At 38.4% G+C, this 15,000-nt stretch overlaps 1 protein-coding gene across 1 annotated transcript in view; it reads left to right on the top strand.

Moving 5' to 3' along the window:
* The window catches only part of ches1 (checkpoint suppressor 1), a 234,827-nt gene that overhangs the window by 100,658 nt on the left and 119,169 nt on the right, over positions 1-15,000 (top strand). Inside the window, exon 2 of the mRNA XM_061987014.1 lies at positions 3,963-4,562. Coding sequence (XP_061842998.1) covers positions 3,981-4,562 — 582 coding nt within the window. The 5' untranslated portion in view covers positions 3,963-3,980. The remainder of the gene's footprint in view (positions 1-3,962; positions 4,563-15,000) is intronic.

The raw sequence follows: 15,000 nt of genomic DNA, 5'->3' as shown, positions 1-15,000 counted from the left end.
TTCCTTCGCTGCGTTTAAGAGTGCACTCTGTGTTTAGATGGAGACAGGTGTGGACAATATTGGAGACAGACGCACTTGTCCCCACACTAAAAGTATACAGCGAAGGAGAAAAACTATTTGATGTTGCTTTTATTTTCTCTATACAGCGTTCATCAGCTGCTGTGACTGAGAGTTAATGAGTTGAGGAAAGATGCAGCAGGCGATGTTTATAAAGTCTTTACTTTGTTTACTGGGATGATCACTCGTCCTTTATCTAACTGTAAACTGTACCTGTGTTCAAATAACATCAGTACTAGCTGAAATGTTTTGTCATCTCATCGAATTGAACGCAGGCTGTGAATATTGTGTATTCGAAGTGAGAGGTGTCACTCCTCTTTACAAGGGGGCGTTGTTGGAGAAGAACATCCATCCATCCATCCATTTTCTACCGCTTGAACAAAGCTTGTTTATTCGACTTCATCTTCATTAGCCAAATTGCTTTGAGTTTTATATTGATATAAAAAAAGCAAATACCATGTTTTTTTTTACATTACTTGTGTTTTCTTCATGGCACAAAGGTACTACTTCAACAACCATTCATGTGACTCAGCTTTTTGTTAATGTGTTATTGTTTATAGTTCATTCCTATACAACATATTTCTGCTCAAACTCTTAATGGATCTGTCCCGATACTTCATCTACATGTACATAAATTTTAAAAATGAATAAATAATGAAAAACAAAAAAATACCTCCCTCCATCAAAATGTAAAAATAGTAATAAAGGCATCATGTAATGACAAAAAGCTGACAAGTTGATAGTAATAATGAATTTAAATAAGTTTAAATATCTATATATAGATATATATCTATATTAAGAATGTCCGATAATATCGGACTGCCGATATTATCGGCTAATAAATGCTTTAAATGTAATATGGGAAATTATTGGTATCGGTTTCACAATTATCGGTATCGGTTTCAAAAAGTAAAATGTATGACTTTTTAAAACGCCGCTGTGTACACGGACATAGGGAGAAGTACAGAGCGCCAATAAACCTTACAGGCTCTGCCTTTGCGTGTCGGCCCAGTCACATAATATCTACTGCTTCCCACACACACAAGTGAATGCAATTCATATTTGGTCAAAAGCCATACAGGTCACACTGAGGGTGACCGTGTAAACAACTTTAACACTGTTATAAATATGCGCCACACTGTGAACCCACACCAAACAAGAATGACAAACACATTTCGGGAGAACATTCGCACCGTAACACAACATAAACACAACAGAACAAATACCCAGAACCCCTTGCAGCACTAACTCTTCCGGGACGCTACAATATACACCCCTCGCTACCCCCACACCCCCCTACCTCAACACCTCCACTCCCCTTACCCCCAACCCCGCCCACCACAACCTCTTCATGACCAAAATTTTTACCATAAATATAACAGTCTTTACTGTTTACAGTAATGCATTGTAAAAATAACGTCCATAGAATTTACGGTAAAAAACTGACAACTTAGTTGCTGGAATTTTACCGCAAAAACAACAATGGTACCGTTGTTCTATTTGTAGTAATGCACTTGAAAAAAAATAAATAATAATAACACTGTAGATTTTACACTAAAAACTGACTTAATGTTATCATAAAAAACAGGACTACCATTTTCCCATTCACAGTTATGCAAAAAATAACCACAGATTTTACGGTAAAAAGAAAACTGGCAGCTCAGTTGCCAGAATTTTCCATGAAAATAGCTGGTATCGTTTTTCTATTTTACAGTAATGCACAAAAAAAAAAAAAAAACAGTAAATTTTCTAGTAAAAAATGGCTGTTCAGTCACCAAAATTTTACCATAAATATAACAGTTTTTACTATTTACAGTAACGCATTGTAAAAATAACTTCCATAAATTTTACAGTAAAAACTGGCAACTTAGTTGCTACAATTTTGCCGTAAAAACAACTATGGTACCGTTTTTCTATTTGCAGTAATGCACTGTAAAAAATAAATAAATAAATAAATAATAATAATAATAACACTGTAGATTTTACACTGAAACTGACTTAATTTTATCATAAAAAACAGGACTACTGTTTTCCCATTCACAGTTATGCACAAAATAACCACAGATTTTACGGTAAAAAAAACAAACTAGCAGCTCAGTTGCCAAAATTTTCCATGAAAAAACCTTTTTCCATTTTACAATAATGCACTGTGAAAAAACAAAAGCAAAAACAGTATATTTTCCTGTGAAAAAACAAACTTGCTGTTTAGTCACCAAAATTGTACCATAAATATAATTTTTTTTACTATTGTAAAAATAACTTTTTGGTAAAAAAGTGGCAGCTCATTTGCTAGAATTTTACCATAAAAACAGCAGTGGTACCGTTTTTATTTTTTGCAGTAATGCACTGTAAAAAAAATGTTTTAAATAATATTAATAACACTGTCTATTTCATGCTAAAAACTGACATAATTTTATCATAAAAAACAGGACTACCGTTTTTCCATTTACAGTTATGCACTGTAAAAATAACGACAGATTTTACGTTTAAAAAAACAAACTGGCAGCTCATTTGCTAGAATTTTACGGTAAAAATAATAGTAGTACTGTTTTTTTTTTTTTCCATTTACCAATGATGCACTGTCAAAATAACAGCAATAGATTTTACTGTAAAACACGAGCTGTTCAGTCGCCAAAATCTTACATTAAAAATAAAAGTGGTGCCGTTTTTTTTCCATTTACAGTAACACACTGTAATGGCAAAAAAATACTGTAAAGAAATCTTGCAGCTACGTTGCCAGAATTTTAACGTAAAAAATAACCGGTGTGCCGTTATTGCATATACAGTCATGCCCTGTAAAAACAACTGGCATAGATTTTACGGGGGGAAAAACTGGCAGCTTAGTTACCTATAGTTTTCCCGTAGAAATAACCGTACTACTGTTTTTTGACTTAGTGTTCGGTATAAAAACGCCAACAAATTTTATGGTAAAACCTGGTAACGCAGTTGCCAGAATTTGATCGTGAAAAATATTTTAAACCATTTGACTATTAATAAGCATTGTCAAAACAAAGGCTGTAGATTTGACGGTAAGAAAAAACGAACAGCTTAGTCGCCTGGATTTTACCGTAAAAATAACAATGGTTCTGTTTTTCCAATTTACAATCATCCGTTGTTAAATCCACTGTAAATGTTATGGTAAAATTCTGACGATTGAGCTGCCGTTCTGTGTTGACTTTTTGCGTTGGTTACATTTTATTTTTTTTCGCACCATGACTAGGGAAGGTTGTTTGGATTGTGTCATAAAAGTAAATGCTGTGCTGTATCCACTTGAATGCACAATTAATGGTCATTGACCGGATTTACTCACACCGTCCACACATTTTCAGCAATTCAGATATTTAAAATCAATTTGGATACACCCCGCTAGCCAGATTCCTCATTCAACTCATGACGTCTCGCCGGCCGTAGTTTGGCCACCCCTGCACTGTACTATATATAGATATGTATCTGGGAGAACTTCCGTGATGACTCATATGTAAATACCGCTCCGTCACAAGTCGCCACAGGAGGTTGTGTTCCGAGGAGCGGAGCTGGGATTACAGAATCCTTCACTGCTGACATGTTGGAAACCAGCATGATACAGCAACGATGGTCGCATACAGGTGACTTCATTATGGCAGCAACCTTGCGTAACGTCAATACTTCCACGTGCCACCACGGTAATTGGCCGGTAGCAGGGCAGGGAAGCTTTCCTCCACCACTGGAGCACAACATTTGCCATCCCAGTGAGAAATGCATAAAAAAAGCCTGTGAGAAAAATGATGAGGATCGCGGTTTTTGCCTCGCATCTCGGCCAGCCTAATTGGAGATGTGGTTCAAAGAGCGTTGTTTAAGGAACACAAATGAGTAACTGACCTTGTTTTTGCCTCCTGGACTAAGACCTCTGTTGTCTCCCTGTGCAGGAGTGAGCCCCAGGCTGGATGGGACCCACCATGCCCCCCAGTAAGAAGGCTCAGAGCCCCAGCAGTGGAGCCAGCGCCTCGCAAGGCATGAGTCCGCCGTACCGGCAAGGAGACGCGGCCACGGCGGCGTCGGAGGCGGAGGCGGCCGACCTGTCCCTGTCGTTGTCGGCCTCCTTCTCCAAAGCCGAGGACGAGGAGCTGACCAGTCTGTCCTGGCTCCACGAGAGCACCGACCTCCTCAACAGCTTCAGCCACTCCGGGCTGCGTAGCGTTTCCCCGCTGCTGGACCCCGACAGCCAGCACCCCCGCTCGCCTTCTTCCTCGTCTCCGTGCCCGGACGACCCCCTGTTGGGCGACGCGCACTCGGCGTACGACTTGGCGGCGGGGGCCAACCGGAAACCGCCGTACTCGTTCAGCTGCCTGATCTTTATGGCGATCGAGGACGCGCCGAACAAGCGGCTGCCGGTAAAAGACATCTACGGCTGGATCCTGGAGCATTTTCCCTACTTTGCCAGCGCCCCCACAGGATGGAAGAACTCGGTGCGCCACAATCTGTCACTGAACAAGTGCTTCAAGAAGGTGGACAAAGACCGCAGCCAGGTAATTCTCTCTGCTTCTACCTCTCTATGAGCCAATATTGAAATTGTTTAAAACAAGTCTGAATGTTCTTGTTTTAGTATGAGAGAAAGTACATTTCATCTGAATAGTTTTCTTCATCAGTTTTAAAATAGCAGTTGTTTTTCAAACTTTACTCCGAGTCAGTTTGTCCGTATTTCATTTCGGACATTTCCTGAAAGTTTCATGAAAATCTGTTGTTGAGTTGTGTTTAAAAGTTATGTATATGGATTAGGGCTGCAACAAATAATCGATTAAATCAATTAAAATTGATTATAAAAATAATTGCCGATTAATTTAGTCATCGATTCGTTGCATCTATGTTATGCGCATGCGCAGAGACTTTTTTAAAATTTGTTTTATTTAAAAAAAAAAAAGGTTTTATTTTTTTTTTTTTTTATAAACATTTATTTATAAACTGCAACATTTACAAACAGTTGAGAAACAATAATCAAAATAAGTATGGTGCCAGTATGCTGTTTTCCCCCCCCCAATAAAATACTGGATAGGATAGAAATGTAGCTTGTCTCTTTTATCCGATTATTTATCGATTAATCGAAGTAATAATCGACAGATTAATCGATTATCAAATTAATCGTTAGTTGCAGCCCTAATATGGATGAGATTGGGTCATATAAGTCAATGCTATAGATACATGCCCTGCGATTGGGCCATTTACATGAAAGCTATGGATGAATGCCCTGAAAGTTTCATGAGAATCTGCCCCTAACTTTTGTAGTTATTTTGTTGAGTTGTGTTTAAAAGTTATGTCTATGGATGAATGCCCTGAGATTGGGTCATATAAGTAAATGATATAGATAAATGCCCTGAGATTGCGCCAAATATGTAAATGCTATGGATGAATGCCCTGAAAGTTTCCTGAGAATCTGCCCCTAACTTTTGTAGTTATTTTGTTGAGTTGTGTTTAAAAGTTATGTCTAAGGATGAATGCCCTGAGATTGGGCCATATAAGGGAATGCTATGGGTGAATGCCATGAGATTGGGTCATATAAGTAAATGCTATAGATGAATGCCCTGAGATTGGGCCATATAAGTCAATGCAATGGATATATGTCCTGAGATTGGGTCATATAAGTGAATGCTATGGGTGAATGCCCTGAGATTGGGCCATATAAGTAAATGTTATGGATACACCCTGAGATTGGGTCATATAAGTAAATGCTATGGATGAATGCCCTGAGATTGGGTCATATAGTTGAATGCTACGGATGAATGCCCTGAAAGTTTCATGAAAATCTGCCCATAACTTTTGGAGTTGTGTTTACAAGTTATGTCTAAGGATGAACGCCCTGAGATTGGGCCATATAAGTAAATGCTATGGAGGAATGCCCTGAGATTGGGTCATATAGGTAAATGCTACGGATGTATGCCCTGAAAGTTTCATGAAAATCTGCCCATAACTTTTGGAGTTGTGTTTACAAGTTATGTCTAAGGATGAACGCCCTGAGATTGGGCCATATAAGTAAATGCTATGGAGGATTGCCCTGAGATTGGGTCATATAGGTAAATGCTACGGATGTATGCCCTGAAAGTTTCATGAAAATCTGCCCATAACTTTTGGAGTTGTGTTTACAAGTTATGTCTAAGGATGAACGCCCTGAGATTGGGCCATATAAGTAAATGCTATAGATGAATGCCCTGAGATTGGGCCATATAAGTAAATGCTATAGATGAATGCCCTGAGATTGGGCCATATAAGTCAATGCAATGGATATATGTCCTGAGATTGGGTCATATAAGTAAATGCTATGGGTGAATGCCCTGAGATTGGGCCATATAAGTAAATGTTATGGATACACCCTGAGATTGGGTCATATAAGTAAATGCTATGGATGAATGCCCTGAGATTTGGACATATAAGTAAATACTATGGATGAATGCCCTGAGAATGGGTCATGTAGGTGAATGCTATGGATGAATGCCCTGAGATTGGGTCATATAGGTAAATGCTACAGATGAATGCCCTGAAAGTTTCATGAAAATCTGCCCATAACTTTTGGAGTTGTGTTTACAAGTTATGTCTAAGGATGAACGCCCTGAGATTGGGCCATATAAGTAAACGCTATGGGCGAATGCCCTGAGATAGGTAAAGTCTATAGATGAATGCCCTGAGATTGGGCCATATAAGTAAATGCTATTGATACATGTACTGAGATTGGGTCATATAAGTGAATGCTATGGATGAATGCCCTGAGATTGTGTCATATAAGTAAATGCTATGGAAGAATGCCCTGAGATTGGGTCATATAAGTAATGCTATGGATAAATGCACTGAGGTTGGGTCATATAGGTAATTGCTATGGATGTATGCCCTGAAAGTTTCGTTAAAATCTGCCCATAACTTTTGGAGTTGTGTTTACAGGTTATGTCTAAGGATGAATGCCCTAAGATTGGGCTATATAAGTAAATGCTATGGGTGAATGCCCTGAGATCGGGTTATATAGGTAAATGCTATAGATGAATGCCCTGAGATTGGGCCATATAAGTACATGCTATGGATACATGCGCTGAGATTGGGTCATATAAGTGAATGCTATGGATGGATGGATGCCCTGAGATTGGGTCATATAAGTAAATGCTATGGGTGAATTCCCTGAGATTGGGTCATATAAATAAATGCTAAGGATAAATGCCCTGAGATTGGGTCATATAAGTGAATGCTATGGATGAATGCCCTGAGATTGGGTCATATAGGTATATTTTATGGATAAATGCCCTGAGATTGAGTCATATAAATAAATGCTAAAGATGAATGCCCTAAGATTGGGTCATAAAAGTAAATGCAATGGATATGTAAGATGTTAAAAAGTTAGTTATTTAGTTAGTTAATTCGAGGAACTCACTTATATGGTTTAACAAAAACAACAACAGTCATTGATTTTACCATTAAAAAAACTGTCGGGTCTGTCGCCAGAATTTTACCGTAAAGAACAGCGGTACCGTTTTCCAATTACAGCAAAAAAAATTAAAAAAACAAACAAAAAACATTTTATTATTAAACAATTCTTTCTGTGATAAAATTCTGGCAACTGTGCCGTGAGTCTACATTTTTTTTTTGTTTTTTTTATGGATTGCATAAAAATATATAATGATTAAATGCATATGCGATTGTGTAATAATATAACAAGGTGAATCCTTATACATTTACAGTACATTCATTTATTACCCAGTAGGCACAAGACATTGATACAACGTTGATCATACATACGTGTCCTTTAAAACGGACTTTGAAACAACATTGCAAAATAGTTGTATTTCTAAATTGAGATGTAAACTTTGGCGTCTAACGTTGGATCCATGTTGTTGGTTGGGAAATTGTCATGACGGGGAGTTTTTCGCAGCTTGCTGCGAGATTTGTTCTCCCGGGATGCAAACAGACTAGACCTGACAAGGCTTGAAGGTAGGAAAATATTTTAATCTCTACTCAAAAACTCAACGAAGTACAAAACAAAAGGCGCACAAGACGAAGGCAAGCTTAACGCAGGAAACAAAAGCTAAGACTTAGCATAAACTATGGACATGAACCATGAAACTAAAAACATGAAAAAACTCACTAAAGTGTGGCTTGAAACAAATAGCAAGAACTATGGACATGAAACAAAAAGACTTACTGGAAACGGCATGAATCGAACAGCATGACTATGGCAAGAAAAGTCAAAACAGAGCATGAAAAGATAATCAAGAACTATGGCATGGACAGAGCAATGTCGCCAGGACGACTAACTCGCAATACAGGTTTAAATAATAGTCTCTGATTAGAGCAGGTGTGTGAGTCAAACACATGAGGCAGGTGAAACTAATGAGTCGTCATGAAAACTAAAACAAACAAGGGTGCACAAAAACAGGAACTACTGGAGTCCAAAACTAACAGAACATAACTAAACAAAACATGATCTAGACCACAGATCATGACAGAAATGACCAAATTTCAATGGTCAAATCAACGTCACAACCTGACATTAAGTAGACGTTATGAAAAAGCATGTTGTTTCAACGTTGTATTTGTGTTGTAGAATATTGGTTGGAAAATTACCAAAATTCAACGGTCAAATCAACCTCACAATTTTACATTGAATAAATGCTGTCAAAAAGCATGTTTTTTTCAACGTTGTATTTGTGTTGTGGAATATTGGTTGGGAAATGACCAAATTTCGATGGTCAAATCAACGTCACGACCTGACATTGAATAAACTTTGTCAAAAAGCATGTTGTTTCAACGTTGTATTTGTGTTGTAGAATATTGGTTGGAAAATGACCAAAAATCAAATCAACGTCACAACCTGACATTGAATAAACGTTGTCAAAAAGAAAGTTGTTTCAACGTTGTATTTGTGTTGTAGAATATTGGTTGGCAAATGACCAAAATTCAAATCAAATCAACGTCACAACCTGACATTGAGTAAACCTCGTCAAAAAGCATGTTGTTTCAACGTTGTATTTGTGTTGTAGAATTTTGGTTGGGAAATGACCAAAATTCAATGATCAAATCAACGTCATAACCTGACATTGAGTAAACGTCGTCAAAAAGCATGTTGTTTCAACGTTGTATTTGTGTTGTGGAATATTGGTTGGGAAATGACCAAATTTCAATAGTCAAATCAACGTCACAACCTGACATTGAATAAACGTCGTCAAAAAGCATGTTGTTTCAACGTTGTATTTGTGTTGTGGAATATTGGTTGGGAAATGACCAAATTTCAATGGTCAAATCAACTTCACAACCTGACATTGAGTAAACGTTGTCAAAAAGCATGATATTTCAACATTGTATTTGTGTTGTAGAATATCGGTTGGAAAATGACCAAAATTCAAATCAAATCAACGTCACAACCTGACATTGAATAAACGTCATCAAAAAGCATGTTGTTTCAACGTTGTATTTGTGTTGTGGAATATTGGTTGGGAAATGGCCAAATTTCAATGATCAAATCAACGTCACAATTTTACATTGAATAAATGCTGTCAAAAAGCATGTTTTTTTTCAACTTTTTATTTGTGTTGTGGAATATTGGTTGGGAAATGACCAAAATTCAATGATGAAATCAACGTCATAACCTGACATTGAGTAAACGTCGTCAAAAAGCGTGATGTTTCAACGTTGTATTTGTGTTGTAGAATATTGGTTGGAAAATGACCAAAATTCAAATCAAATCAACGTCACAACCTGACATTGAATAAACGTCGTCAAAAAGCATGTTGTTTCAACGTTGTATTTGTGTTGTGGAATATTGGTTGGGAAATGACCAAATTTCAATGGTCAAATCAACGTTACAATTTTACATTGAATAAATGCTGTCAAAAAGCATGTTTTTTTCAACGTTGTATTTGTGTTGTGGAATATTGGTTGGGAAATAACCAAATTTCAAAGGTCAAATCAACGTCACAACCTGACATTGAGTAAACGTTGTCAAAAAGCATGATATTTCAACGTTGTATTTGTGTTGTAGAGTATTGGTTGGGAATTGACCAAATTTCAATGGTCAAATCAACGTCACAACCTGACATTGAATAAACGTCGTCAAAAAGCATGTTGTTTCAACGTTGTATTTGTGTTGTGGAATATTGGTTGGGAAATGACCAAATTTCAATGGTCAAATCAACGTCACAATTTTACATTGAATAAATGCTGCCAAAAAGCATGTTGTTTCAATGTTGTATTTGTGTTGTAGAAAATTGGTTGGGAAATGACCAAATTTCAATGGTCAAATCAACGTCACAACCTTACATTGAGTAAACGTCATCAAAAAGCATGTTGTTTCAACATTGTATTTATGTTGTGGAATGTTGGTTGGGAAATGACCAGATTTCAATGGTCAAATCAACGTCATAATCTGACATTGAGTAAACGTTATCAAAAAGCATGTTATTTCAACGTTGTATTTGTGTTGTGGAATATTGGTTGGGAAATGACCAAATTTCAATGGTCAAATCAACGTCACAACCTGACATTGAGTAAACGTTGTCAAAAAGCATGTTGTTTCAACGTTGTATTTGTGTTGTAGAATATTGGTTGGGACGTGACCAAATTTCAATGGTCAAATCAATGTCACAATTTTACATTGAATAAATGCTGTCAAAAAGCATGTTTTTTTCAATGTTGTATTTGTGTTGTGGAATATTGGTTGGGAAATGACCAAATTTCAATGGTCAAATCAACGTCATAACTTGACATTGAGTAAACGTCGTCAAAAAGCATGATGTTTCAACGTTGTCTTTGTGTTGTAGAATATTGGTTGGAAAATGACCAAAATTCAAATCAAATCAACGTCACAACCTGACATTGAATAAACGTCGTCAAAAAGGATGTTGTTTTAACGTTGTATTTGTGTTGTGGAATATTGGTTGGGAAATGACCAAATTTCAATGGTCAAATCAACGTCACAATTTTACATTGAATAAATGCTGTCAAAAAGCATGTTGTTTCAACGTTGTATTTGTGTTGTAGAATATTGGTTGGGAAATGACCAAAATTCAATGATCAAATCAACGTCATAACCTGACATTGAGTAAACGTCGTCAAAAAGCATGTTGTTTCAACGTTGTATTTGTGTTGTGGAATATTGGTTGGGAAATTACCAAATTTAGATGGTCAAATCAACGTCACAACCTGACATTGAATAAACGTCGTCAAAAAGGATGTTGTTTCAACGTTGTATTTGTGTTGTAGAATATTGGTTGGGAAATGACCAAATTTAGATGGTCATATCAACGTCAGAACCTGACAATGAGTAAACGTCGTCAAAAAGCATGTTGTTTCAACGTTGTATTTGTGTTGTAGAACATTGGTTGGGAAATGACCAAATTTCAATGGTCAAATCAACGTCACAATTTTACATTGAATAAATGCTGCCAAAAAGCATGTTGTTTCAATGTTGTATTTGTGTTGTAGAAAATTGGTTGGGAAATGACCACATTTTGATGGTCAAATCAACGTCACAACCTGACATTGAACAAACGCCGTCAAAAAGCATGTTGTTTCAACGTTGTATTTGTGTTGTCGAATATCGGTTGGGAAATGACCAAAATTCTACATCAGAACCCAACATTGATTAAACGTCGTCAAAAAGCATGTTGTTTCAACTTTATGTTTGAGTTGCTCAACGTCAGGACCTGATTTCAACGAGTTCTCAACGTTGTTTCAATGTCTTGTGCCTGCTGGGTACTCACTGTTACAAGCGGCCCTCTGAGTGTAGCCCCTCAATGGAAAGGAGTTTGACACACCTGTGCTCAGGTAAATCAGTTTGTGTCAGCTATTATTGACCAGTCCTACACAGAACACTCTGACTTAAATAACCCTACAAGCATGTACAGGTTAAATATAGCATTTGGCCCATAACTGCCAGCATACTGTGTGATAATAACTTCTATCACAGGCAGACAGTTATCAGTGGTTTGCTGGCATATCCAACTTGAAGTCAGACATATTCAGTATTTTGTCTACAGCTCTACCAGATATTCGACCTTATCAATACTTGATGATCTCTATCTCGCTTTCTTAGTTCTCTTCCCACTCTAACGTTTCCCCCGCTGGGAACAGCGTTTCGCTTCTGATTCAAGTCTTGATCTAGTCTTTTATACGGGTTTTTCCCATCCAGATTTGACTCCATTAAAGACTCCGGGTAAACGGGGGATGAATCCCTCACTCAATTAGCGCTAAATTAATACTGGAGGATTTAATAACGCAGACGCCAGCAGTCTTAAGATTTCATCATGCCTGTGGGGTGTGGGAGGATCGATGGTTGCATGTTTAGCTGGTTTAGATATTGCAGTGGCGCCTCTCCTTGACCATTATATGAACCGCTGTCTCGGTCTGAGTAATCCGTGCGTGTACGCCGGTGCTTAAGAACAAATTGAAAGACAGAAATGCGTGCGTTCGTGCGCACTCCCTCACGCTACGCTGTCATCTGGCCCTTGGCTACAAGGGCGCAGAGTTTCTCTTGTATACCCGTCGCCATGGCAACAAGGCTGCCGTTGACACCAAAGTATGCTTTTGCTGTAGCAACAAGAAAACTGATTTGGCTCCTCGGTGCGCGCGTGTGAAAATATGCGAATGCGTTCGTGTAAGCCACGAGTTGGTCCGTGGGGGGGGGGCGAGTGCGTGTCCGCACGCGCTGTTATATATTCTTTGTGTGCATGTGCATGGATAAGTGTGCATGTGGCGCACCATGTGTTAGAGGGGATTTTGGCAATGGCACCCTGCCTTGTCTTCCTGTCAGTGCACACTGTTCAAGACAGCGCACTAATTAACCCTTCAAACCAGGGCTAAACCATCACCGTACGAGTGCTTTATATCGGTCGATATCGATAATTATTGATATTCATTGTGCCCTACTAAAAATCAGGAGCAGGATAACACTATATTAAATGGAAACATTATTATTTCAAATGTGCACGCTAAAAATATTGAGTTATTTTGGTAACCCAATTTATGGTTTGCTGGTGTTTTTTTTTATACAAACCCCGTTTCCATATGAGTTGGGAAATTGTGTTAGATGTAAATATAAACGGAATACAATGATTTGCAAATCCTTTTCAACCCATATTCAGTTGAATATGCTACAAAGACAACATATTTGATGTTCGAACTCATAAACTTTATTTTTTTTTTGCAAATAATAATTAACTTAGAATTTCATGGCTGCAACACGTGCCAAAGTAGTTGGGAAAGGGCATGTTCACCACTGTGTTACATGGCCTTTCCTTTTAACAACACTCAGTAAACGTTTGGGAACTGAGGAGACACATTTTTTAAATTTCTCAGGTGGAGTTCTTTCCCATTCTTGCTTGATGTACAGCTTAAGTTGTTCAACAGTCCGGGGGTCTCCGTTGTGGTATTTTAGGCTTCATAATGCGCCACACATTTTCAATGGGGGAGAGGTCTGAACTACAGGCAGGCCAGTCTAGTAACCGCACTCTTTTACGATGAAGGCACGTTGATGTAACACGTGGCTTTGCATTGTCTTGCTGAAATAAGCAGGGGCGTCCATGGTAACGTTGCTTGGATGGCAACATATGTTGCTCCAAAACCTGTATGTACCTTTCAGCATTAATGGCGCCTTCACAGATGTGTAAGTTACCCATGTCTTGGGCACTAATACACCCCCATACCATCACACATGCTGCCTTTTACACTTTGCGCCTAGAACAATCCGGATGGTTCTTTTCCTCTTTGGTCCGGAGGACACGACGTCCACAGTTTCCAAAAACAATTTGAAATGTGGACTCGTCAGACCACAGAACACTTTTCCACTTTGTATCAATCCATCTTAAATGAGCTCAGGCCCAGCGAAGCCGACTGCGTTTCTGGGTGTTGTTGATAAACGGTTTTCGCCTTGCATAGGAGAGTTTTAACTTGCACTTACAGATGTAGCGACCAACTGTAGTTATTGACAGTGGGTTTCTGAAGTGTTCCTGAGCCCATGTGGTGATATCCTTTACACACTGATGTCGCTTGTTGATGCAGTACAGCCTGAGGGATCGAAGGTCACGGGCTTAGCTGCTTACGTGCAGTGATTTTTCCAGATTCTCTGAACCCTTTGATGATATTACGGACCGTAGATGGTGAAATCCCTCAATTCCTTGCAATAGCTGGTTGAGAAATGTTTTTCTTAAACTGTTCAACAATTTTTTTACGCATTTGTTGACAAAGTGGTGACCCTCGCCCCATCCTTGTTTGTGAATGACTGAGCATTTCATGGAATCTACTTTTATACCCAATCATGGCACCCACCTGTTCCCAATTTTCCTGTTCACCTGTGGGATGTTCCAAATAAGTGTTTGATGAGCATTCCTCAACTTTATCAGTATTTATTGCCACCTTTCCCAACGTCTTTGTCACGTGTTGCTGGCATCAAATTGTAAAGTTAATGATTATTTGCAAAATAATTTTTTTTATCAGTTTGAACATCAAATATGTTGTCTTTGTAGCATATTCAACTGAATATGGGTTGAAAATTATTTGCAAATCATTGTATTCCGTTTATATTTACATCTAACACAATTTCCCAACTCATATGGAAACGGGGTTTGTACTTTGATGTACCCGAGATATACTCGCTGACATCATCATTTGCAAGGAATGTTGGCAATCTGGGGTAAACCCTGCTCAAACCTATTCCCTTCACACACACCCAGTACGTCCGACGCGCAAACAAACAAAACGCAAAGTCAGGAGCGTGCGTGAAAGTACTCTGGCACGTGCTTGAGTAGGAATGAGGGCATATCTCCGCAGACTCCACCTGGCAAGTATCTAAAGCTGCAATTACACAATCCCTGTCATTCCTTCAAAGTGTTTCACGGCGGAGAAAATATCACCGCTGCATTCTTCTCCCATGACCTGCTTGCGCCTTTTTGTGGACCGACGACACTTCTGTGTCACGGCTGCAAGGTTGGAGTCGCTAAA

This window comes from Nerophis lumbriciformis, linkage group LG26, assembly GCF_033978685.3.
Source record: "Nerophis lumbriciformis linkage group LG26, RoL_Nlum_v2.1, whole genome shotgun sequence".
NCBI lineage: Eukaryota > Metazoa > Chordata > Actinopteri > Syngnathiformes > Syngnathidae > Nerophis > Nerophis lumbriciformis.
Note: the sequence above shows the minus strand (reverse complement) of the source record. Positions and strands in the feature narration are given on the sequence as shown.